This window comes from Schistocerca americana, chromosome 7 (genome assembly GCF_021461395.2).
Source record: "Schistocerca americana isolate TAMUIC-IGC-003095 chromosome 7, iqSchAmer2.1, whole genome shotgun sequence".
Classification (NCBI taxonomy): domain Eukaryota; kingdom Metazoa; phylum Arthropoda; class Insecta; order Orthoptera; family Acrididae; genus Schistocerca; species Schistocerca americana.
The window spans coordinates 359,748,337-359,775,276 of record NC_060125.1 but is presented as its reverse complement, the minus strand read 5'-3'; the positions used below and the strand labels follow the sequence as shown (position 1 = coordinate 359,775,276).

General features: G+C 41.0%; 1 protein-coding gene across 1 annotated transcript in view; it reads left to right on the top strand.

Moving 5' to 3' along the window:
- The window catches only part of LOC124621810 (vacuolar protein sorting-associated protein 45), a 148,625-nt gene that overhangs the window by 97,673 nt on the left and 24,012 nt on the right, over positions 1 to 26,940 (top strand). Inside the window, exon 10 of the mRNA XM_047147247.1 lies at positions 15,092 to 15,193. Coding sequence (XP_047003203.1) covers positions 15,092 to 15,193 — 102 coding nt within the window. The remainder of the gene's footprint in view (positions 1 to 15,091; positions 15,194 to 26,940) is intronic.

The following is a 26,940-nucleotide window of genomic DNA, read 5'->3' as shown; positions in this document are numbered from 1 at the left end:
GGGCATCCAAATTATCGTCTCCTGTTCCTGCAGTCAGTCGTCCATCTCCCAGAATGTCGGCCCCGGTCGGGTTGTCCGATCGCTGTCCGTGTCAAGGAGCTTCTCTCCGGGCTTGGGGTTTTCCCTGTTCCACCTCCTTTCCGGGCCCCTTTGCGTACACCCCCATGGTGTGTTCCTCGCCCTTGCCTTCAGCTCGACTTGGCACAGGGCCCGAAGGACTCAGTCCCTCCGCAGGCCTTCCGCCGCCGCTTTTATTCCGTACTAGCCACGCATCAGGGCTCTGGCGTTGTATACACTGACGGTTCGATGGTTGCTGGTCGGGTCGGTTATGCACTAACTCTAGGGGACCATTCCGAACAATGTTCATTGCTGGCTGGCTGCAGCGTTTCCACTGCTGAGCTGGTCACCATCTTTCGAGCCCTCGAGTATATCGCTCCTGCTCAGGTGAGTCCTTCGTTACCTGTAGCGATTCCCTGAACGGTTTACGAGCTCTCAACCAGTTTTTCCCTCGTTCTCATCTGGTGATGGCTACCCACGTGTCCCTGCATACTCTTGCCCGTTGCGGCCGATCTGTGGGCTGTCTGTGGATCCCCGGCCACGTTGGGATGCCCGGCAATGAAAATGTAGACCACCTGGCAAAAGAGGCCACCAGTAAATCATCTCTGGAGATTGACCTCCCGGAGACTGATTTGCGGGCAGTCTTACACTGCGAAGTTCTCTCCACTGAATGGCGCGGTCTGCCCACACCAAACTAACTGACCCAGAAAATATTAGATACAGGCTCCCAGATAGATGCTATTTTTCTTGACTTCCGGAAGGCGTTCGATACAGTTCCGCACTGTCGCCTGATAAGCAAAGTAAGAGCCTACGGAATATCAGACCAGCTGTGTGGCTGGATTGAAGAGTTTTTAGCAAACAGAACACAGCATGTTGTTATCAATGGAGAGACGTCTACAGACGTTAAAGTAACCTCTGGCGTGCCACAGGGGAGTGTTATGGGACCATTGCTTTTCACAATATATATAAAGGACTTAGTAGATAGTGTCGGAAGTTCCATGCGGCTTTTCGCGGATGATGCTGTAGTATACAGAGAAGTTGCTGCATTAGAAAATTGTAGCGAAATACAGGAAGATCTGCAGCGGATAGGCACTTGGTGCAGGGAGTGGCAACTGACCCTTAACATAGACAAATGTAATGTATTGCGAATACATAGAAAGAAGGATCCTTTATTGTATGATTATATGATAGCGGAACAAACACTGGTAGCAGTTACTTCTGTAAAATATCTGGGAGTATGCGTACGGAACGATTTGAAGTGGAATGATCATATAAAACTAATTGTTGGTAAGGCGGGTACCAGGTTGAGATTCATTGGGAGAGTGCTTAGAAAATGTAGTCCATCAACAAAGGAGGTGGCTTACAAAACACTCGTTCGACCTATACTTGAGTATTGCTCGTCAGTGTGGGATCCGTACCAGGTCGGGTTGACGGAGGAGATAGAGAGGATCCAAAGAAGAGCGGCGCGTTTCGTCACTGGGTTATTTGGTAACCGTGATAGCGTTACGGAGATGTTTAATAAACTCAAGTGGCAGACTCTGCAAGAGAGGCGCTCTGCATCGCGGTGTAGCTTGCTCGCCAGGTTTCGAGAGGGTGCGTTTCTGGATGAGGTATCGAATATATTGCTTCCCCCTACTTATACTTCCCGAGGAGATCACGAATGTAAAATTAGAGAGATTAGAGCGCGCACGGAGGCTTTCAGACAGTCGTTCTTCCCGCGAACCATACGCAACTGGAACAGGAAAGGGAGGTAATGACAGTGGCGCGTAAAGTGCCCTCCGCCACACACCGTTGGGTGGCTTGCGGAGTATCAATGTAGATGTAGATGTAGATGTAACTCCGTCCTATCAAGGCAACGACGGATGTGTGGCGGTCATCCATGCGGGCCACTCACAGAGATTCAGTTGTTCTTTGTCGGCTCCGCATTGGCCACACCCGGCTGACACGCAGTTATTTACTGCGTTGGGAGGACGCTTCTCTATGTTGTTGCGGGGCGGCTTTGACAGTGGCCCACATTTTGTTGGCCTGTCCCCTTTTAGCTATGGTCAGGCAGACATTTGCGCTGTCTGATACGCTCCCTGCCCTTTTAATTGATGACTCTGCCATGGCATGCTTAGTTTTACGTTTTATTCGAGCAGGGGTTTTTTATCATTTAATTGGAGTGTTTGTTATGTTTTTTGTGTTGATTCGGGCCTTTAGTCTACGATTTTAAACTGAGTTTTTAATGTGTCTCTCGGTGGTAGGCTTCTCCTTTTTTTTTGTTCCTATGGTTGGCCAACCACTGTCACACTCTGTGTGATTTTATTTTGTTTTGTCTTGTCCTTGTCTACGTTTCTCTTGTTCTGTGTCGTCTGTCTACTATTCTGTTGAACGTTTTTTTTATTCTCTGTGGGTATTTTTAGTATTTGGAAAAAGGGACCGATGACCGTCACAGTCTGGTCTCTTGAATCCCCCAAACCAACCAACCGTACAGTTTGGGTTGTGAAGCAGCCAGTGAAATTGAATATGTTGTACAACCTTGTGGTCAGCTATGTTCTTGACGACAATTCAGTAGCGTATATGTCATTGCTGCTTTTACATATGGCTCAGCCTCTGATGGGGTAGGATAAGCTTGTGATAGGACTTGAATAGGAGGTGCTGGGTGGGTGGATTGGGCAGGTCTTGCACCTTGGTCTCTCCCCAAGGCTATGATCCCTGTGCAAGGGATTGGGAGTGGGAATGGTGTAGGAATGGACTAAGATGTTGTTTGGGGGGGAGGGGGGGGGGTATTGTCTGTCTGTGAAGGTCTTTGTGTGGCCATCAGCATACTGGACAGAGGAGTTCTCATCACTGCAGATATGTCATACATGGGTGGTGAGGCTGTTTGGGAGGGATATTTTGGTGTGGAAGATATGGCAGTTGTGGGAATGCAGGTGCTGTTGGTGGTTAGTGGGTTTAATGTGGTCAGAGGTCAGGATGGAGCCATAACGGAGATGGAGGTCAGTGTACGGGAAGGTGTCACATTGGGTAGAGAAGGACCAGTAGGAGCAGATGGGGGAGAAGGTGTTGAGGTTGTGAAGAAATGTGGATAGGATGTCTGGGTCTTGTGTCCACACCATAAAGATACAATTAGTGAACCTGAACCATACTATGGGGTGGGAGTTATGGAAGGCTGGGAAGGTTTCCTCTAAATGGTCGTCCTCTGGTATATGAGGGTGTCGTGTGAGTGCTGATGACTGTGCTGTGAATTTGTTTGTGAACCTTCCCTTCAAAGGAAAAGTAGTTGTGGGTCAGGATATAGTTGCTAAAATGTATAAGGAATAAGGTGATGAGTTTGGAATCTGGAGGAAGTTGGGAGAGATAGCGTTGGATAGTGGCAAGGCTGTGTGAGGAGGGATGTTGGTGTATTGGGAGGTGGTATTAACAGTGATGATGAGTATGGATCTGGGAAGTAAAGGTGTGCTGATATTGGAGGTCTTTGATGTGGGAGGCTAGATTTTGGGCAATTGGTTGGAAGTGTTTGACTACAAGGGTGGAAATTCTTTTAGTGGGAGCACAATTGCCAGCTACAATAGGGTGTCCAGGATTATTGGGTTTGTGTATTTTGGGGAGCATGTAGAAGGCGAGTGCGTGGGGTCCTGTTGGGGTAAGGAGCTAGGTGGACTTGGGTGAGAGGCTTTTGGAAGGGCTTATGTGGTTCTGTAGGAATTAGAGCTTATGTTGGACTTCAGGAATTGAATCACTCTGGTGGAAGAGTCAGACAGTTGGCAGAGGCCTTCGTCAAGTAGTCACTGTGACCCATCACAACAGTGGTGGAGCCTATGTCCCCAGGGAGAATGATTAGTTCTGGATCTGTTTTCAAATTGTGTATGGCTGTCCTTCCTTCTGCCAAAAGGAATGGCCCTGGGGAAGGATGGTGAGGCCGAGTTGTAGGTAAGGAATACCTTGAAGCTGAGCAGGTAGTGGTTAAGTGGGAGGGGTGGTGGTGGAAGGTCACAGTTGGATGGTGGTGTCAACTGTGAGAGACAGGGAGCGTTCAGTGTTGGGATTAGGTTGGTTTTGGATGGAGGGATTGATGACAAGGAAGTATTTTCATCGTGGGGATCGGGAGAAAGGGATTAGGAGGAGGAGAGTAGGTCTCTGACAAGTCCAACGTGGTTAAATTTGGGAGTAGAGCTGAAGGTTAGGCTTTCGGATAGGACTGAAACATCTGTGGGATTGAGGTTTTTGGTGGAGAGGTTAATAACTGTGTTTTGGGTTTGCTTGGGTTCTGGATGTTGTGGGGTGTTGAAAGGGAGTTCTGGAGGATGTATAAATTGAAGAGGTCAGCTGGGCAGAGTCTTAGTGCTATGAGAGGTTGACAATGGGGTTCACTGTGAGATTAGATTAGATTAATATTAGTTCCATGGATCATGAATACGATATTTCGTAATGATTTGGAATGATTCAAATTTTCCAATATATAATTAAGTTAATTTAACAACATAATTAAGTTAATATAACAACTTTTTTGTTTTTTAAAATTTTTGTTATAATTTTTTTTGTTTGTTTTTTCTTTTTTTCTTAATTTATATCTAAAAATTCCTCTATGGAGTAGAAGGAGTTGTCATTCAGAAATTCTTTTAATTTCTTCTTAAATACGTGTTGGTTATCTGTCAGACTTTTGATACAATTTGGTAAGTGACCAAAGACTTAAGTGGCAGTATAATTCACCCCTTTCTGTGCCAAAGTTAGATTTAATCTTGAATAGTGAAGATCATCCTTTCTCCTAGTATTGTAGTTATGCACACTGCTATTACTTTTGAATTGGGTTTGGTTGTTAATACAAATTTCATAAGAGAGTATATATACTGAGAAGCTACTGTGAATATCCCTAGATCGTTAAATAAATGTCTGCAGGATGATCTTGGGTGGACTCCAGCTATTATTCTGATTACACGCTTTTGTGCAATAAATACTTTATTCCTCAGTGATGAATTACCCCAAAATATGATGCCATATGCAAGCAATGAGTGAAAATAGGCGTAGTATGCTAATTTACTAAGGTGTTTATCACCAAAATTTGCAATGACCCTTATTGCATAAGTAGCTGAACTCAAACGTTTCAGCAGATCATCGATGTGTTTCTTCCAATTTAATCTCTCATCAATGGACACACCTACAAATTTTGAATATTCTACCTTAGCTATATGCTTCTGATTAAGGTATATATTTATTAATGGCGTCATACCATTTACTGTATGGAACTGTATGTACTGTGTCTTATCAAAATTCAGTGAGAGTCCGTTTACAAGGAACCACTTAGTAATTTTCTGAAAGACATTATTGACAATTTCATCAGTTAATTCTTGTTTGTCAGGTGTGATTACTATACTTGTATCATCAGCAAAGAGAACTAACCTCTTCATGAATATAGAATGGTAAGTCATTAATATATATCAAGAACAACAAAGGACCCAAGACCGACCCTTGTGGAACTCCATTCTTGATAGTTCCCCAGTTTGAGGAATGTGCTGATATTTGCATATTATGAGAACTGCTTATTTCAACTTTCTGCGCTCTTCCAGTTAGGTACGAATTAAACCATTTCTGCACTGTCCCACTCGTGCCACAATACTTGAGCTTGTCTAGCAGCATTTCATGATTTACACAATCAAAAGCCTTTGAGAGATCACAAAAAATCCCAATGGGTGGTGTTCAGTTATTCAGATCATTCAAAATTTGATTGGTGAAAGCATTTTCTGTTGAAAAACCTTTCTGGAAACCAAACTGACATTTTGTTAGTACTTCATTTTTACAGATATGTGAAGCTACTCTTGAATACATTACTTTCTCAAAAATTTTGGATAAAGCTGTTAGAAGGGAGATTGGACGGTAATTGTTGACATCAGATCTATCCCCTTTTTTGTGCAAAGGTATAACAATAGCATATTTCAGTCTATCAGGGAAAATGCCCTGTTCCAGAGAGCTATTACACAGGTGGCTGAGAATCTTACTTATCTGTTGAGAACAAGCTTTTAGTATTTTGCTGGAAATGCCATCAATTCCATGTGAGTTTTTGCTTTTAAGCAAGTTTATTATTTTCCTAATTTCAGAGGGAGAAGTGGGTGAGATTTCAGTTGTATTAAATTGCATAGGTATGGCCTCTTCCATTAACAGCCTAGCATCTTCTAATGAACACCTGGATCCTATTATATCCACAACATTTAGAAAATGATTGTTAAAAATATTTTCAACTTCTGACTTTTTGTTCGTAAAGTTTTCATTCAATTTGATGGTAATACTGTCTTCCTGTTCTCTTGGTTGACCTGTTTCTCTTTTAATAATATTCCAAATTGTTTTAATTTTATTATCAGAGTTGCTGATTTCAGACATGATACACATACTTCTGGATTTTTTAATAACTTTTCTTATTATAGCACAGTAGTTTTTATAATGTTTGATAGTTTCTGGGTCACTACTCTTTCTTGCTGTCAGATACATTTCCCTTTTCCGGTTACAAGATATTTTTATACCCTTAGTAAGTCATGGTTTGTTACATGGTTTCTTACGAGTATATTTAACTATTTTCTTCGGGAAGCAGTTTTCAAATGCATTTACAAAAGTGTCATGAAATAAATTATATTTTAAATTGGCATCAGGCTCACGGTACACCTCATCCCAGTCTAACTGCTGTAGGCTTTCCCTGAAATTTGCAATTGTTAAATCGTTGACTGAACGTATTACTTTGGAGGACTGTTTAGTACTGCTGAATGGAGCAGTAGGATGGATGTTGATGGATAGTGATGTCCCAAGGCGGGAGTAGGATGTCAACAGGTTGGACAGTTTATGTAGGTGGTGTCTGGAATGCTTCTCCAGGTGTTGGAATGCAAAGGTTTCTAATTTGGATGTGACATGTATGTAATGAGGACTGTACAGTAACAGTATCTTGAGGGGGAAATAGAGATGGTTCAGGGATGTCTGTGCCAAGGAGAGCTGTTTTTGCAGTGCTAGACTCATGAGGGATGGGGACTGGCAAAATCTGAAAAGGTGAGCAACTCTGCTGTCAACACAGTACAGCCTTTTATGTTGGTATGACTACCAATCACCTGTTCACCAGTATGAATGACCACGACCAAACTGTCCTCAAGAACAGAGTTGGCCAATTGGTGGCATGGCACCACATGCAGCTGACCACAGTATCTCAATTTCAATGGCTGCACCACAACCCGACTCATCTGCATCATTCTTTTAGGCATCAGCTTTTCTGAACCACGCAGATCGAAGTTACCATTACAACTCATCCTGCACTTCCATAGACATCTTGACCTCAATTACAAGTAACCCAAAGTCCTCATACCCTCTTCCCAACAATTCCTCCTTCCTCTGTCCTGTCACCTCCTCCCACGCAATTCATGTCCCCACATCGCCTTCAGCATATGCCACTTCCCACAGGCTGCTACAACTATACCTGCCACCCCTCTCTCATTCATTGTTAGCCATCAAACCGACCTCCCTCCAAGCTGCTAGCCACCTGCCACCAGTCCCTCTCCCTGCCTCCCCCCAGTCCACTCCCCCTCTTCACACTCCACCCTACACTAACCCCATACCTGTAGCAAAATATCATTCAGTCTGCCGGCACCATACCCGGGGTATAGATGCATGCACACACATTCTGGTGTGTGTGTGTGTGTGTGTGTGTGTGTGTGTGTGTGGTTTTTACTGTAGGTTGTCAAAAGATTACTCTGAAAGCTAGCAAGTTTTCCTTCATTTGTGTGTGCGTATTGACAACTTAACATTTCTGCTTTTCATTGAGTGGTCTACTTTAATCCTAAAGTACTGAGACATTAGTGTCTGTAGTCTCAAAATTGGAACACACTATAAATCTTTGATTAGTGTTGTTTGGTCTTCGAGCCAACTGCAGACGCATTCACATGTTTATGCTGGTGATTCAGGTCTCAGAGATTATGATCCTCCCATGGTCTTCCAATTTGTGAGACTTATCAAATTGCCTCTTCCACTTTTGTCTGCCCATAGCCAGTCTTTTCATTTCTGAATAGTTATTCAAGGAGACAAATATTCAGAAATGAAAAGACTGGCTATGGACAGACAAAAGTGGAAGAGGCTTAACCCGTGACAAGACCTGATGTAAGGCAGAATACCTACAACAACAACAACTACTACTACTACTACTACTACTACTACTACTACTACTACCACCACCACCACCACCACCAAATTGTGGCATCAGCCTTATATGTCTGAGACTTTTGTTTGTGCCATAGTTCTTTGTCATTAGACTCGGCAAAACATAATCTTCAAATGACCATGCAGAAGACAGGAGTAATAACCCAAAAGAAGGGGTATAGTTTTTCATGTACAAAATCCTGGGTCGTGCACCCTCTGCGGAATTCAGTCCTTCTATACCCTGAATTATAAATGGATAACTAATGGTTGGAAATGATACACAAATTTCGCATTTTAGGACTGGTGTTTGACCATAATATGATGTCACTGTGCATAAGGCAGCTCAAGATGATCTGTAAGCTGAAATTAAACTCTCTACACTTCCTTGGAAACAGTTATTGGGGAGCAGCTCAACAAGTTCTAGTAATATTTTATATAATTGGTTTTACCCCAATTAGACTGTGTATGCACTTTCAATTTTTGCTAACTATACCCTATGCACTATGGTGGCATCTGCCCTTGCGAGTGGAACTTTTCACATGAGGCCTTTGTTGAGACAGGTAATCCAGCTTTAAAGACACACCACAAACAAATTTTTATTACATGGTTAAGAGGTACTGTAGGTTTTTGTATGGTGCTTTTCCAAACCACAACATCCTTATTCATATGAATTGATTGAAAACAGGGAGAACAGCAACTATAAGACTAAAATATGTGCATTTGCAGCTCTTTCTCCCTGAGATAAATCTTCTGTCTTAATCCATAGACACTACCCCCCCCCTCCCCCCCCCTCCTGCATCCAACACTTGATGTATTCCTCAACCTGTAGTATGAATAAACCTTTGATATGGAATAAAGGATCTCACAGACCTTAATATTCATCACTGGCAGATTTTATTCATTCCTCCACAACTATACACCTGTTAGTCTTCTATATACTATAACATCCTCTCCTCATCAGCAATTTATTTTGCTATTTAATTTATATTTATTTTTTCACCTTTAGTACCATATCAAAGTTCTTAACAATTGACCAACTCATCTATTTCAAGATTGAGATAATGTTATAGAACTTTTACATTAGCACTCTGTGGACAGTATTCTGGGTACATAAAAATCTCTTTCAATAAACACAGAGGAGACAAAAGTAGAATTATGGTAGAGCTCATTACAAAAGGGTTTGCTTCCTTTTCCTGATGAACGTGAACTAACTTTTTTTCATTTTATCTCTGACTTCGTAATGTCATGTGTCCATTACCAACTAACATATTCAAGCACATTTGAACAAAAACTTGTGCAAGTTTACTCCTGCAAGTCTCATAGGCAAGCTAATTTCAGGAACTTGGTGCAAGTGCCTGTAGAAGTGTTCACAGTAGAGTTGCATTGTGAGATAGTCCAGGGGGATGGCGGGATGAAAGTATGTGTTGGAGTGCAAGTTCCCATCCCGCCATCCCCCTGGACTGAACCTAAGTTAACCAACCTCACTCCCATTTACTCTTCAGTCTTCTCCTCTTTCCCTTTCCTCTTTAGCCATTCACGCATCTTTTCATCCTACATAGTTGTGTTTATCTTTATACTATATACCTCTTTACTTCTTCATGCATCCTCTTTGGTTTTAAGCTGGCACAGTACTTACAGTAGAATATCTTTGACTTCCCTCTGACAACCATGCCTCCATCCTTGCTACCCTCCCTGTTTACCTTTCCCTGTTGCTTCATAACCTGGGTTGTGAGTAACTGAATCCACTTTCCCTTCTTCCCTTTTTCCCCTCTCTCTTCCCTGACGAAGGAACAAAGTTCCGAAAGCTAGGAACGTAAATTTTCTGTTCTGTTTTGTGTATCTATCGGCTGTACTGAGCTGAGGTAAGTACTGGCCAGCCCCTCTATCTCTTTGTTAGTATTAGTTTCACATCTTTATATGAGATTTTCCATTAATCATTAATTCTGATTAGATTGTTGAATGAAAATTTTGTTTCAAAATTTTATAAATGATATGAACAAAAATTCCATTGTAATAAATTCACTCATTAGAGAATCTTGTTAGTGTTTTAATAGGAAAGAAAACACTGTGGCTATCATGAAATTGGAATTGTTTTTCTCAGTTGACTAAAACTGTTATAGTATTACAGATTATTTCACAGGATCTTGGACTCCCCAAAAAATGGTATTTCAAATATAAAACAACTATCAGATACAAATTCAATTTATTTTTCGCCAGAGCTGGAGATTACTTACTATGGGGAAAAAAAGAGAATTCAAGACATATGACAGTTTAAGAATTTAAGTCGCCCAAAATTTAGGGTTATAAAATATGCAACAGAACAGGGGAGGAGGGAAAATCAACAGTGAAATGATAAAAAACAGGTGTAAATAAAAAACTTCTTAAGTTGGAAGAGAGCAGTAACATGAAAGATGAGGAAACGACATATTAAAAAATGAGACACAGATATTTCTCTCTCCTCAGCCTCACAAAGGGTGGGCCCCTCTCAGTCCGTGGTAAGGGTGGCTTGTCCCTCTTTCCCAAGCCTTTCACTCTTTTCTCTCTGAGGGAGGACTAGCAGTTCTGAAAGCTGGGAATGTTTTTGTCACTTCTAAATATATGTACCTGCACTCCTGAATGTAAATATAGATTAGCCACTCTGTCTTGTAATTTTACGGAGTATGAAAAGAACAGAAAAATTTTAGAATGAAGGAAGAAATGAGCAGGACGTCAGGTTAATGACTAAACGAAAAGAAAATAAATGAGAAGTGTGAAACTCCCTGGCAGATTAAGACTGTATGCCAGACTGAGACTGAAACTTGGGACCTCTGCCTTTCGGGGGCAAGTGCTCTACCAACTGAGCTACAGAAGCACAACACATGACCTGTCCTCACAGCTTCAATTCCACCAGTACCTCGTCTCCTACCTTCCAAACTTCACAGAAGCTCTTCTGCGAAATTTACAGAACTAGCACTCCTGGAAGGAAGAATATTGCAGAGACATGGCGTAGCCACAGCATGGGGGATGTTCCCAGAATGAAATTTTCACTCTGCAGTGGAGTGTGTGCTGATATGAAAATTCCTGGCAGATTAAAACTGTGTGCTGGACTGAGACTCAAACTCTGGACCTTTGCCTTTTGCGGGGCTTGTGCTCTACCGTAGGTGAGACGATGAGTCATGCTTGGGTAGCTCAGTCGGTAGAGCATTTACCTGCGAAAGGCAAAGGCCCACAGTTCGAGTTTTGGCCTAGCAGACAGTTTTAATCTGCCAGGAAGTTTCATATCAGTGCACACTCCGCTGCAGAGTGAAAATTTCATTATGAAAATGAGAAGGGTAATTAGCACCTTATAGGCCCAGGTAAATGGTGGGAACTAGGTACATGCCATAGGCCAAGTTCCCACCAGCAAAGTTCTGCAGTTCTGTTGTTGACCACAAGGTGAAACACACACTATGTTTAACACTACTGTCTTGCAGTATGTGGTGTGACTGCATATTGTGTTTCCAGGACTGGCTGAAGATACACTCTGCTGCTTGGGGTGCCAAGTTAGGAGGGGTGCCAAAAGCATCATGGCTGTAACCTATCCATACAGGACATTTGACAATTAATAGTGGCCACTTGGTGTGCCCAGCTGCACTGTGTTGTTGCCTGCTGGTCAGTCCAAAATGTACTGAAATGTGAAGGTAGTATCAAGGAGATGGATGTAATTATAAATTTCAAGGAAAGAGGCTGATACTCAGGAAAGAGACAGTGAATTTTATCTGTGTTACTGAAATAGTCATGCAGAAGGGCAGTAGTTGATCTTCGTGATAGGTTTAATTGTAAAATATATCATTTATGTGTTTAGACTTGATAACAGACTGACAGTTACTAAACACCAATGAAGCCCTTTTTAAGTAAGCAGTGGAAAAGTGTACATTAAAGAAACTGCTGGTTTCCAAAGCTATGCAACTGATATACTTGTCTTGCACTCATGGGTTTAAACAATTTGTGGTGAATATGAAACAAATTAATATGAGGAGTAAGTTAAAAGGAGCAGCCTTGTAGGTGCTTGTCACAGAAATGTTCTGTAGCAGGCAGGCCATCCACATGGGAGGAGACAGTGATGAGTAGCAAGATGTGGAATGAGAGTTTGTCACATATTTTAGATAGAGATAAGCTAGTGACACTATTGGGGAGTTACGCCAGATGATGTTCCAAATAAGAAAACGATATGCTCAGTTTATGTTTGTGTGATTTGAGTCTAACAACTGTAGGGCAGCTAGTAATTTTAAGCTAGCCTATTTTTGAAAGATGAGAGACTGCCTTTCTTCACTCTTTCTTGTGCTGCCCATTTTTGTGTCTTTCATAGTTACGACTTGTGTTCATCTTTTTTTCTTCATCTGACTTAATGACCACCCCTTCCCAGGTTTTACATTGTACTGTTAGCATTTTACAGTTGATTTCCCTTTTTCTCAGTAGAATTCTGGATGACTTTCATACTTGATTCCTGGAATACTCTTGTTTACTCCCAACACCTTGCCCTTTCGGCTGATCTGCTAATCGACTAACACCCCTGAGAAGTTCTCCTCTTACTTAAAATCAGCAAGTGGTTCAAAATCATCTGTTCAGTCACTCATTGTCCATAGTCCATACAGACACTGAAATGCAAGATAACATAGAAAAGGCCAAAATACTGAATTCAGTCTTCCGAAATTGCTTCCAGTCACTCATTGTCCATAGTCCATACAGACACTGAAATGCAAGATAACATAGAAAAGGCCAAAATACTGAATTCAGTCTTCCGAAATTGCTTCACTGTGGAAGATTGTAACTGTCCCTCTTTCAGTAATTGCACAAACACTGAAATGGCAGATATTGAGGTAACCAATTGTGGAATTAAAAAGCAACTAAAATCACATTGTAGTGGAAAGACATCAGGACCAGATGTAAATGTTGTGTGACTAGGACCTCCCGTCGGGCAGACCGTTCACCGGGTGCAAGTCTTTCGATTTGACACCACTTCGGCAACTTGCATGTCGATGGGGATGAAATGATGATGATTAGGACAACATAACACCCAATCCCTGAGCAGAGAAAATCTCCGACCCAGCCAGGATCAGGACCAGATGAGATGCCTGTAATATTCTACAAAGATTATGTGAAAAAACTTGCTCACCTTCTAGCCTTTTTTAAACAGTATTGATTACAAAGGTTTCAGAAATGTCAAATATCTTGAGACAAAACTGCATACACACTTGAATCTTATCAGATCCCTTTATTAGATAGAATTTCTTGGTCCTCTTCCTTCGTGAGTTATCCGATTTTATCCTCACGCTTCATTTCTCTTCTTCTTCCATGAACTTATTTAGGTACTGCCTTTGTAGCTCAACTGACCCGAGATCCCAGTAGACTCTACGTATATTCTGTCTTGCTCAGTAAACTTACTCTTGCACTGTCGCAGACATTTAGAGCAATATTTTGGCTTCACATTTCTTGCAAGAACTTCGAAATTCTGGGTAGAAATATATCCCCTACCGTGCTGTTGATTGATTTTTCTTTGATTTCTTTTCCATTCCTCTTTAACCGCTACCGTTTTTGGTTTTCTTGTTTTGTTACTACTCTCAGTACCAGCATTGTCACCTGCAATTTCCCCTTCCTGATGGTGATGATTTACTTGTGCACTAGTGCATACTCAGTAGTTATTGTTACATTCTTTACATGGGACGTTCCTATTGTAGTACTTCCTACCGAAATATATACACTAAGAACCAGGTTCTAATACTTACAAGATTCCATTAAATTCAGTTCCTTATCCAGTCACATTTGAACCATCCTTCTTCCGCTGGACTCCATAGCACTCCTGTCCTCCTCCGGTAGCTGAGTGGTCAGGACAAAAGAATGTCAATCCTAAGGGCCCGGGTTCGATTCCCGGCTGGGTTGGAGATTTTCTCCGCTCAGGGACTGGGTGTTGTGTTGTCCTAATAATAATAATAATAATAATAATAATAATAATAATAATAATAATAATCATCATCATCATTTCATCCCCATCGATGTGCAGGTCACCCAAGTGGCATCAACTCGAAGGACCTGCACTCGCCGAACGGTCTACCCGACGGGAGGCCCTAGCCACATTACATTTACATAGCGCTCCTACTTGGTAGTAAAACCATTCACAACTGAAACAATATTTATCTTCCTTGCCAGGAAGTAGTATTTCATTGTTGTCACAGAGCGACGGTGACAATGCTTCTAAAGAAAAGTAGTGGGAAAAGCAACTTCTAACAGTTATGTTATGATCAGAGAAACGTAAGAACTGTTCGTTTCACAAATTAACACTGCATCCAGTGGTCTAAAAACATATCAGCTCTTCTGTCTGTCTGATTCTTACTATTTTTTGTAAAATGTAGATACGTTGATGACTAAAACGTAAACCACATAAGATAGAGTTACGCTTGTTTCATCGTAACGTAGGTCTTGATTTCACGTACCTTGAGGTACTAACAACTCAAAAGTGGCAAAAATATAGTTACGCCTGTCTGATCCTAAATGGGCGAACTGTTCTTCCCACGTGGAAGGGGGGTGAGGGAGGGGGGGGGGGTCAGTCAGTGGAACTAGAAGTACCCTCTGTCACACACCTACTTGTCACTTGCAGAGTATTGATGTTGACATAGGTGTAGTAGCTGAAGAAGGAACCTCTGGTTCGGAAAACCAGTGTTTGTGTCACGTGTTTCTGTTTCTACATACCTACTGCTATAAAAGTTTTTTTGTCTCTCTCTCTCTCTCTCTCTCTCTCCCCCCCCCCCCCCTACAAATATAAAAAGAAAGTAGCAAATGAAATTAAGTTTTAAATTTATGTTTGAAAACTTAAAATTATTTCATTTGTCATTTTACGCAGAGATAATTAAGCAGTTTTGTGTTTTATTGCTAGGCAGTGTTGAATATGAAGCATTATGGTGGAGCAAATGCAAGACAGAGTGATATATTCGGTGCTCAAGATGCTGTCGTGAAGATAACGAAGAGAATCTTCAAAGTAAGTTAAAGTTGACATTTTAGTATGCAAAAAAATGACCAAAGTGAGACAAATACTTGGATATTTTTTGCAGTGTTGTTCTATTGGTGTGGAAAAAATGCCAGAAGAGAGGAAATACTGCATTATGGGCAAGGTTGATTGTGTGTGCTACAGCCCAGCACCAGAATTACTTCATCACGTGTGTGTGTGTGTGTGTGTGTGTGTGTGTGTAAAAAGGAAGTTTAAGGAGGAAAAGCAAATATTTTAGGTGACAGTGTAGTCTAATTTGAATAAAATGTTTACCCATTTTTTATTGTTTACAAAGATACAGCTGTTAAAATGTAACCCCAACAAGTGCTGATACAAAATGTTAAGCAAAGGCAAATGATGAAATTCAACGTTAATTTTCATGAATTCCACCTCAGACTTCAGTGTAGTTTCAAATTCTGTTGACAACACCACATGAAGCTCTTCATTGCATTCTTTTGAGGTCAGCAATCTTCATAATCTGGTTGATCAGTGTGTCTTTTGTGTTAATTTTTTTGTAGGCTTGGCCATTTGACCATTACCACTAACAAAGTGTGAAAGGGGGTCAGGTCGTCGGATCTTGGTGTCCAAGAAACATCATTTCTGCTGATCCCTTTAATACCATTTACTGGTGAAGCCACTTCACTTGTAACTGACATCAGTGATCTGATGAAAACTCACATGCCTTTATGGAGACACATTTTCGGGAATGCTTCTTTGTAAGCATGTTCTGTGATGTGATAAGACAATCAGTTGATTCGGACTATTGTGTTAATGCATCGTCTTATTAGGTCCCCATTACCCACATTTTCCTGAAAACAAGCTTCCAGCACTGCTGGAAATAGTTCCTTTGGCTACGATGATCGGTATGTTCTTGCAGCATGATGGGGCCCCTGCTCATTCTAGTCACCAGATGCCATATAATTTAACGTAAAATTCCTTCTTAGATAGATTTCGGGAGGAAATGGTCATATTTCTTTGGCACTAAAGTCTCCGATCTTACCCCTGCAGATTTTTACCTGTGGTATGGTTGAAAGGTGACATTTAAAAAGAAAAAAAGTAAACACAAAACACAAGAGATGAACTGATAGTTTGGATTATGAATAGCTCTGCCTCATGAAAGAATGCCAAGTCAACCTCACAGGGGCCATATGTGGTACAATAGGAAGTATCTCTGACTCACAACTGCAGTCTTCTGGTTGTTCTTCACCGTGATACTGGGTGGGGAAGTAAAGTCTGATCGGGAGCTAAGACTTCCTACTATTCAATCTTGCTCACCTTATTATTTCAGCACACTTGCCAAGCCCTTGTGATTGAACTTTATTTCTTGCAGTACCATAATTACTGCTGGAAGTTAAGAGTACAAATCCAGCGTCCAGTTCTCAGAATAAATACGACGCTTCTGACAATCAATGTGTTGATACTGTACTCTTGTTTACATTAATTATGTGATACAAGAGTGATTTATCATTTGGAACATCACAGTTATATTGACAAGTACAAAGACCAAAAACAGTCTGTCTTATTTAAGATTCCAATGGAGTCCATGTATATCCAGTTTTCTTTTGTCCCTGTGACATCATAGGCATCGTCATGGCCACTCTCCCTGTATGGTGTGCAGTGTATCTTCAAGGCAAGAATCAACAACATAGAATAAACCACTTGACCAGCAGGCACTGGATGTGGTACAATGTTTATCATTCTCCTGGCTTGCAGTTACATTGTATCCATCCATTTCATGATACACTATGTGATCAAAAATATCTGGACACCTGGCTGAAAATGACTTATAAGTTTGTGGTGCCCTCCATTGGTAATACTGGAATTCAATATGGTGTTGGCCCACCCTTAGTCTTGATGACAGCTTCCACTCTTGCAGGCATACATTCAGTTAGGTGCTGGAAGGTTTCTTGGGGAATGGCTACCCATTCTTCACGGGGTGCTGAGGAGAGGTATCGTTGTCAGTTGGTGAGTCCTGGCACAAAGTCAGCGTTCCAAAACATCCCAAAAGTGTTCTGTAGGATTCATGTCAGGCCTCTGTGCAGACCAGTCCATTACAGGGATGTTTTTGTTGTGCAACCACTCTGCCACAGGCCGTGCGTTATCAACAGGTGCTCAATCGTGTTGAAAGATGCAGTCGCCATCCCCGAATTGCTCTTCAACAGTGGGAAGCCAGAAGGTGCTTAAATCATCAATACATCTACATCTACATGACTACTCTGCAGTTCACATTTAAGTGCTTGGCAGAGGGTTCATTGAACCACAATCATACTATCTCTCTACCATTCCACTCCCGAACAGCGCGCAAGAAAAACGAACACCTAAACCTTTCTGTTCGAGCTCTGATTTCTCTTATTTTATTTTGATGATCATTCTTACCTATGTAGATTGGGCTCAATAAAATATTTTCGCATTCGGAAGAGATAGTTGGCGACTGAAATTTCGTAAATAGATCTCGCCGCGACGAAAAACGTCTTTGCTTTAATTACCTCCATCCCAACTCGCGTATCATATCTGCCACACTCTATTCCCTATTACGTGATAATACGAAACGAGCTGCCCTTTTTTGCACCCTTTCGATGTCCTCTGTCAGTCCCACCTGGTAAGGATCCCACACCACGCAGCAATATTCTAACAGAGGACGAACGAGTGTAGTGTAAGCTGTCTCTTTAGTGGACTTGTTGCATCTTCTAAGTGTCCTGCCAATGAAATGCAACCTTTGGCTCGCCTTCCCCACAATATTATCTATGTGGTCTTTCTAACTGAAGTTGTTCGTAATTTTAACACCCAGGTACTTAGTTGAATTGACAGCCTTGAGAATTGTACTATTTATCGAGTAATCAAATTCTAACGGATTTCTTTTGGAACTCATGTGGATCACCTCACACTTTTCGTTATTTAGCGTCAACTGCCACCTGCCACACCATACAGCAATCTTTTCTAAATCGCTTCGCAACTGATACTGGTCTTCGGATGACCTTACTAGATGGTAAATTACAGCATCATCTGCGAACAACCTAAGAGAACTGCTCAGATTGTCACGCAGGTCATTATATAGATCAGGAACAGCAGAGGTCCCGGGACGCTTCCCTGGGGAACACCTGATATCACTTCAGTTTTACTCGATGATTTGCCGTCTATTACTACGAACTGCGACCTTCCTGACAGGAAATCACGAATCCAGTCGCACAACTGAGATGATACCCCATAGGCCCGCAGCTTGATTAGAAGTCGCTTGTGAGGAACGGTGTCAAAAGCTTTCCGGAAATCTAGAAATACGGAATCAACTTGAGATCCCCTGTCGATAGCGGCCATTACTTCGTGCGAATAAAGAGCTAGCTGCGTTTCACAAGAACGATGCTTTCTGAAACCATGCTGATTACGTATCAATAGATCGCTCCCTTCGAGGTGATTCTTAATGTTTGAATACAGTATATGCTTCAAAACCCTACTGCAAACCAACGTCAATGATACAGGTCAGTAGTTCGATGGATTACTCCTAATACCCTTCTTAAACACTGGTGCGACCTGCGCAATTTTCCAATCTGTAGGTACAGATCTATCGGTGAGTGAGCGGTTGTATATGATTGCTAAGTAGGGAACTATTGTATCAGCGTAATCTGAAAGGAACCTAATCGGTATACAATCTGGACCTGAAGTGATTTGAGTTGTTTCGCAACCCCTAAGGTATCTACTTCTAAGAAACTCATGCTAGCAGCTGTTTGTGTTTCAAATTCTGGAATATTCCATTCGTCTTTCCTGGTGAAGGAATTTCGGAAAACTGCGTTCAATAACTCCGCTTTAGCGGCACAGTCGTCGGTAACAGTACCATCGGCCCTGCGCAGCGAAGGTATTGACTGCATCTTGCCGCTTGTGTACTTTACATACGACCAGAATTTCTTCGGATTTTCTACCAAATTTCGAGACAATGTTTCGTTGTGGAACCTATTAAAGGCATCTCGCATTGAAGTCCGTGCCAAATTTCGCGTGTCTGTAAATTTTAGCCAATCTTCGGGATTTCGCGTTCTTCTGAACTTCGCATGCTTTTTCCGTTGCCTCTGCAACAGCGTTCGGACCTGTTTTGTGTACCATGGGGGATCAGTTCCATCTCTTACCAATTTTTGAGGTATTAATCTCTCAATTGCTGTTGCTACTATATCTCTGAATTTGAGCCACATCTCGTCTACATTTGCATAGTCAGATCGGAAGGAATGGAGATTGTCTCTTAGGAAGGCTTCTAGTGACACTTTATCCGCTTTTTTAAATAAAATTATTTTGCGTTTGTTTCTGGTGGATTTGGAAGAAACGGTATTGAGCCTAGCTACAACGACCTTGTGATTACTAATCCCTGTATCACTCATGATGCTCTCTATCAGCTCTGGATTGTTTGTGGCTAAGAGGTCAAGTGTGTTTTCGCAACCATTTACAATTTGCGTGGGTTCGTGGACTAACTGCTCTGCTGTGCTGTGATAGTGCCACACAAAACAACAAGGGGTGCAAGGCCCCCACCCCCTCTCCATGAAAAACACAACCACACCGTAACACCCCTCACCTCCAAATTTTGCTGTTGGCGCTACACACGCTCAGGTGACATTCGCCATACCCACAGCCTGCCATCAGATTGCCACATTGTGTACCGTGATTCATCACTCCACAAGTTTTTCAACTGTTCAATCATCCAATGTTTACACTCCTTACACCAATCGAGGCATCGTTTGGCATTTACCGGTGTGATGTGTGGCTAATGAGCAGCCGCGTGAACATGAAATCAAAGTTTTGTCACTCCTGCCTAACTGTCATAGTACTTGCAGTGGATCCTGATGCAGTTTGGAATTCTTGTGTGATGGTCTGGATAGATGTCTGCCTATTACACATTATGACCCTCTTCAACTGTCGACTGTCTCTGTCAGTCAACAGACGAGGTCAGCCTGTACGGTTTTGTGCTGTACGTGTCCCTTCACGTTTCCACTTCACTGTCACATCGGAAACAGTGGATATAGGGATGTTTAGGAGTGTGGAAATCTCGCATACAGATGTACGACACAAGTGACACCCAATCATCTGATCACGTTTGAAGTCTGTGAGTTCTGCAGGGTGTCCCACTCTGCCCTCTCACGATGTCTAATGACTACTGAGGTCGCTGATACGGAGTACCTGGCAGTATGTGGCAGCACAATGCACCTAATATGAAAAACATATGTTTTTGGGGTGTCCAGATACTTTTGATCAAAGTGTAGATGCACGTAAGTAAAACATATACCCAAACAGTATATTAACTAATTCATTACAAAAATTAACTTTTTACAATGGCAATCATCATTCATTGGCTCAAAAAAAGCTTATGTATCATATCACTTCACCAAGGTGATACATTACACTCACAACCCACAGTGGGGTGCAGAGTGTAGAATTACATGTAGAACCAATGCTGACTGGTCTGATCCACAGTGTGATGAACAATTTTATGACCTGTACTTCCTCCGTGACCTATGGCCACCTCCGCAGTATATCTCGCATCTTTACCATTGTCACTAGTCACCATGTTGCCAGAGCACCTTTCAGTGGACATATTACCCTTATACCTTACATTATAGCAGTGCTATTGAAGAACTGTAATCATATGAAGGCTAGTGTACTCTGCTAAATGAGGTGATATTTTAAATGAGGTAATAGTAAACAAGTTATTTTTATGTAGGATAAGGAAGACCATTGATAAGTGACCCTTCCCAAACAGTGACGAAATCTTCTCGAGCGATCAGCCAAGTGGTGGTGTCGTCTTGTGGCAATGTTTTGATAAGTTTTGTACCCATCATCTTCAAGCTAAACAGTTTCCCACCCTGCATCAGTATTTCATGTTATTGTCACATGCAGTATGACCAGTGTAATTTAAGCCAATTAACTTTATGAATTCAAGAATTTAGATTAAACAATGTGGTATGGTTGGTAAGGGTTGCTCTCACTCACTTCCAAAGAAATTAATAAATAGTCAGGTGGTTGATATTATAGGCCAAGAAACATATCTGATTCTGTAAAACCAATTTATCAACAAAGTTGCTGTAGTCCTGGATGCATGGTAAATACCATCAATTTGTTTGAAAGAAAGGCACAGTATTTAGATAGATCATCATCTTTTGGTATAGAAGGCTTTTGTTAGCATGTTAACATATTCTAGTTAGTATCACCATCATCATCATCATCATCATCATCATCATCATCATCATCATCAATGTCAGTGTCATTTCTGAGACAGTCTTGAAAAATTAGAAGAATGTTATAGCAAATTGTATCATTATATTGAAAATGTGAACACGCGTTTATTTTTCTTTGAGAATTCTTATATTAACAGCTTTTATAAGCTAGTATAAGGGTGTATTGATTGTCTTGGTTTAAGAATCATGAAAGAATGTTGTATACATGGAAGTGATCTGGAGACACAGGAAGTTTACAGATAGATTATATAACAGTAAGACAGAGGTTTCAGAACCAGATTTAAATGAAAGACATTTCCAGGGACAGATTGGGACTCTCACCATAATTTATTGTTTATGTACTGTAGATTAAAACTGAAGAATTTGCAAAAAGATTGTAAATGAAGGAGATGGGATCTGCACAAGTTGAAAGAGTCAGATTGTGGAGAGTTTAAAGGGAAACATTAGGCAATGATTGCAGCAGGGGAAAGAAATATGGACAAGGCAAATGAGTAGCTTTGAGATGAAGGCAGCAGAGGATCAAATAGATAAAAATACAATGTTTAGTAGAAATTCTTGGATGTCACAGGAGGTGTTGAATTTAATTGATGAAAGGAGGAAAAAATGCAGCAAACAAAGCAGGCAAAAGAGACTACAAATGTCGTAAAAATGATATTGACAGGAAGTGAAAAATGGCTAAACAGGAATGACTATAGGACAAAAGTAAGGATATGGAAGCATATATGATTAGCGAAAGATAGATACTGCCTATGTGAAAATTAAAAAGGCCTTTGGAGAAAAGAGAAACAACTACGAGGGCAGTTTAATAAGTAATGCAACACATTTTTTTTCTGAAACAGGGGTTGTTTTATTCAGCATTGAAATACACCAGGTTTTTCCCCAATCTTTTAGCTACACAACACTATTTTTCAACGTAATCTCCATTCAATGCTACGGCCTTACGCCACCTTGAAATGAGGGCCTGTATGCCTGCACAGTACCATTCCACTGGTCGATGTCGGAGCCAACGTCGTACTGCATCAATAACTTCTTCATCATCCGCGTAGTGCCTCCCACGGATTGCGTCCTTCATTGGGCCAAACATATGGAAATCCGACGGTGCGAGATCAGGGCTGTAGGGTGCATGAGGAAGAACAGTCCACTGAAGTTTTGTGAGCTCCTCTCGGGTGCGAAGACTTGTATGAGGTCTTGCGTTGTCATGAAGAAGGAGAAGTTCGTCCAGATTTTTGTGCCTGCGAACACGCTGAAGTCGTTTCCTCAATTTCTGAAGAGTAGCACAATACATTTCAGAGTTGATCGTTTGACCATGGGGAAGGACATCAAACAGAATAACCCCTTCAGCGTCCCAGAAGACTGTAACCGTGATTTTAACGGCTGAGGGTATGGCTTTAAACTTTTTCTTGGTAGGGGAGTGGGTGTGGCGCCACTCCATTGATTGCCGTTTTGTTTCAGGTTCGAAGTGATGAACCCATGTTCCATCGCCTGTAACAATCTTTGACAAGAAATTGTCACCCTCAGCCACATGACGAGCAAGCAATTCCGCACAGATGGTTCTCCTTTGCTCTTTATGGTGTTCGGTTAGACAATGAGGGACCCAGCGGGAACAAACGTTTGAATATCCCAACTGGTGAACAATTGTGACAGCACTACCAACAGAGATGTCAAGTTGAGCACTGAGTTGTTTGATGGTGATCCGTCGATCATCTCGAACGAGTGTGTTCGCACGCTCCTCCATTGCAGGAGTCACAGCTTTGCACGGCCGGCCCGCACGCGGGAGATCAGACAGTCTTGCTTGACCTTGCGGCGATGATGACACACGCTTTGCCCAACGACTCACCGTGCTTTTGTCCACTGCCAGATCACCGTAGACATTCTGCAAGCGCCTATGAATATCTGAGATGCCCTGGTTTTCCGCCAAAAGAAACTCGATCACTGCCCGTTGTTTGCAACGCACATCCGTTACAGACGCCATTTTAACAGCTCCGTACAGCGCTGCCACCAGTCGGAAGTCAATGAAACTATACGAGAAGAAGCGGGAATGTTTGAAAATATTCCACAAGAAATTTCCGGTTTTTTCAACCAAAATTGGCCGAGAAAAGAAATGTGTTGCATTACTTATTGAACAGCCCTCGTATATGAATATTGAGAGTCCATATGGAAAACCATAACTAAGTAAAGAAGGGAAAGGTGAAAGATGGAAGGAGTGTACAGAGGGGCTACACAAAGGAAATAGCTTGAAGGCAGTATTATAGAAAGGGAAAAGGTTGTAGGTGAAGATGAGATAGAAGATACGAAACTTTGAGAAGAATTTGACAGAGCACTGAAAAATTTAAAGTGAAACAAGGCCCCCTGGAGTAAACAGCATCCCTTCAGAAGTGCTGATATCCTTGGAAGAGCCAGCATGACAAAACTGTTCAACCTTGTGTGCAAGATACAAGAGGGGGGGAATACCCTCAGACTTAAAGAATGTAATAATTCCATTTCCGAAGAAACCAAATGCTGATATGGGTGAATATTACCAAAATATCAGTATAATATTGTCATGGTTGCAAAATACTGATGCGGATTATTTACAGAATAATGGGAGAACTGGTAGAAGCCGACCTTGGGGAAGATCAGTTTGGGTTCCAGAGAAGTGTTGAAACATGGAAGGCAATACTGATCCTATAACTTTACTTAGAAGATAGGTTAAAGAAATGAATACTTACATTGATAGCTTTTGTAGACTTAGAGAAACTTCTTGACAATGTTGACTAAAATACATGATGCACTGAAATTATGAAGGCGGCAGAGGTAAAGTACAGGAAGCGTGAGGTGATGTACAACTTATACAGAAACCAGATTGCAGTATATGTGTGGAAGACATTAAAGGGAAGCAATGTTGGAGATGAGAATGAAACAAGGCTGTAGACTATCCATGATATTATTCAGTCTCTACATTGAACAAGCAGTAAAGGAAGCCAAGGAAACAAATTGGGAGAAGGAATTAAAAGTTCAGGGAGCAGAAATAAAATCTTTCAGGTTTCTCGATGGCATTGTAATTCTTTCAGAGACAGTGAAGGACTTGGAAGTGCAATTGAAGGGAACTGACATTCTTGAAAGGAGAGTATAAGATGAACATCAACGCAAGCGAAACAAGGGAAATGGAAAGTAGTCAAATTAAATCAGGTGGGTGGTGCTCAGGGAATTATATTAGAAAATTAGACATTAAAAGGAGTAGATGAGTTTTGCTATTTGGGCAGTAAAGTAAAATGATGGCTGAAGTAGAGCAATTGTTAACATGGAATATAAATTTAAGTGTTAGGCAGTCCTTTCTGATGAATTTGTCTGGAGTGTAGTGTTTTACAGAAGTGAAGTGTGCACAGTAAGCTGTTCAGCCATGAATAGAAGAGAAGCTTTTAAAATGTGGTGATATGGAGGAATGCTGAAGATTAGACTGGTAGATCAAATAACTAGTGAGGAGGCACTGTATAGACTTCTGGAGAGAAGGAATTTGTGGCATAATTTAACTAAAAGAAGGGATTTGTTGCTAGAACACATTCTGAGAAATCAAGGAATTGTCAGTTTAGTGTTGTAGGGAAGTGTGGTGATGAGGGAGACCAAAAGACAAGTATGGTAATCAGGATCAAATGGATGTGGGGTACAGTAGTTATTTGGAGATGGAGAGGCTTGCACAGGATAGAGTAGCACAGAGAGTTGCATCAACCCGTCTTCAGATGAAGAGTGCATCATCATCATCATCATCATCATCATCATCATCATCTTGGTATAAAACCAAATCGTTACATTTTATTAAATTAAAATTGGAAATGCAAAGTAACAGCCTGTGAATATAAACTGTCAATGACAGTGTTTTCCAGTATGTGCCTGTGGTTCATTGTCAGTGCTTCTCATGACTGTAGAATGTGCTTCTTATATTCAATGTGTTGTACATACAAGTAATAGGCAACAGTAATTCACGATTCACAAAGTATTGAAATGTTTCTGAAATGCATGTTTGTTTTCAAATAACTACTGCTGCTTGTATGGTATAGACTTCCAGTTTTCAGTACATTGTAGATTATTGTGAAAGTGAGTTCTAAAGAAATGAAGGGGGAGGGGGGAGGAGGAGGGAAAGAAATTTAACTGACAGTTTTGTTTCGAAGGATAGAATTTTTGGTTAGCTTAACAGAAGTGACATACATGAAGATTACACATTGCAGTTATTTGAAATGATAAATACAGAATTTACATTCTAAAACTGGGTTTTGTTTCTTAAGCAAAAAGTTGTGGAGCTGTTATTGTATTGCCTTCGAGATTAATTGGCTAATTTTCCCAAGGTTTCCAAAGGGAACTATTATATTATATGAGTGCAGTATTTGGGAAAGTTTTAAATTTTTTTGGTATATTTATAAAATATTTTGTTGTAAATCACATGAAATTTTAGTGCTCTGTTTTCATTTGGATTTCCCACCTGTTCACAAATCTATAGAAAGCATTAACGAATAACCACATTCAGTGTTCAATTACTTAATTTTATTTAAGGTGTCATCTGCAGTATCTGTGTTGCCAAATCAAACAAAAGAACAGTCAGGGAGAATGAATGTGTAACATAAATGTGTCCGGATGTGTACTGGTGATAGGATACAGCAAGTGTCCCATTGGAGATCTTTATCACACGTGAAGCTCCTCTGCTTCTTTACGGTGAAATTGAGTGGCAATGTAGAGTCTGATTGGGAGCTATGGCTACCTATTATTCAGTCCAGCTCACCTTGTTACTGCTGCACACTTGCCAATATCTTCTGATCAAACTTTGTTTCTCGAAGTGCTACAATTACTGCAGGAAGTTAGAATACAATATCCAGTTCTTGAAATAAATACAATACTTCTCACAAACAACATATCATATATTGTACTCTCCTTTACAGTGACCACACATTTCGAAATTACTCAATTATTTGGAACATTACAAATACATTGATAAGGATTGCATCAAAAAATGGAGTGTCTTATTTAACTGATTATGGTTGAGTAATTAGATAACAAGTTTTCTCTTGTCCCTTGTACGTCATAGGCATTGCTACAGGTGCCCTGCCTCCATGGCTCACAGCATATCTCCAAGACAAGACCCCGACGACATCGAATAAACCACTCAACCAGCAGGTGCCACGAATGTGGTAAGGGATCTATTGTCGTTACAGCTTGCAGATATGTTGCGTCCATTCCATAATGCATGTACTTAAATAAAACATACCAAAACGTAGGTTATACTAATTCATTACCAAAATAAACTTTTTATAGTGGTGATCATCATTTGTAGTTTCGGTAAATGCTTCACCAAACTGATATGTTAGACTACAGATTCCTCCTCTAATGCGAATGATGATGTCGCTACTGCTAAACACCAACAAACAATAAACATTCAAAGTTTGAAACCAAATTAAACCTTCTTAACTAAAAGTATTAATCCACATTTATTACATGTGGAATGCATCTCAGTGAATTATAAACTGTTAATCATAGGCACGTATTTGCCTTAACTGCACTTTAAGT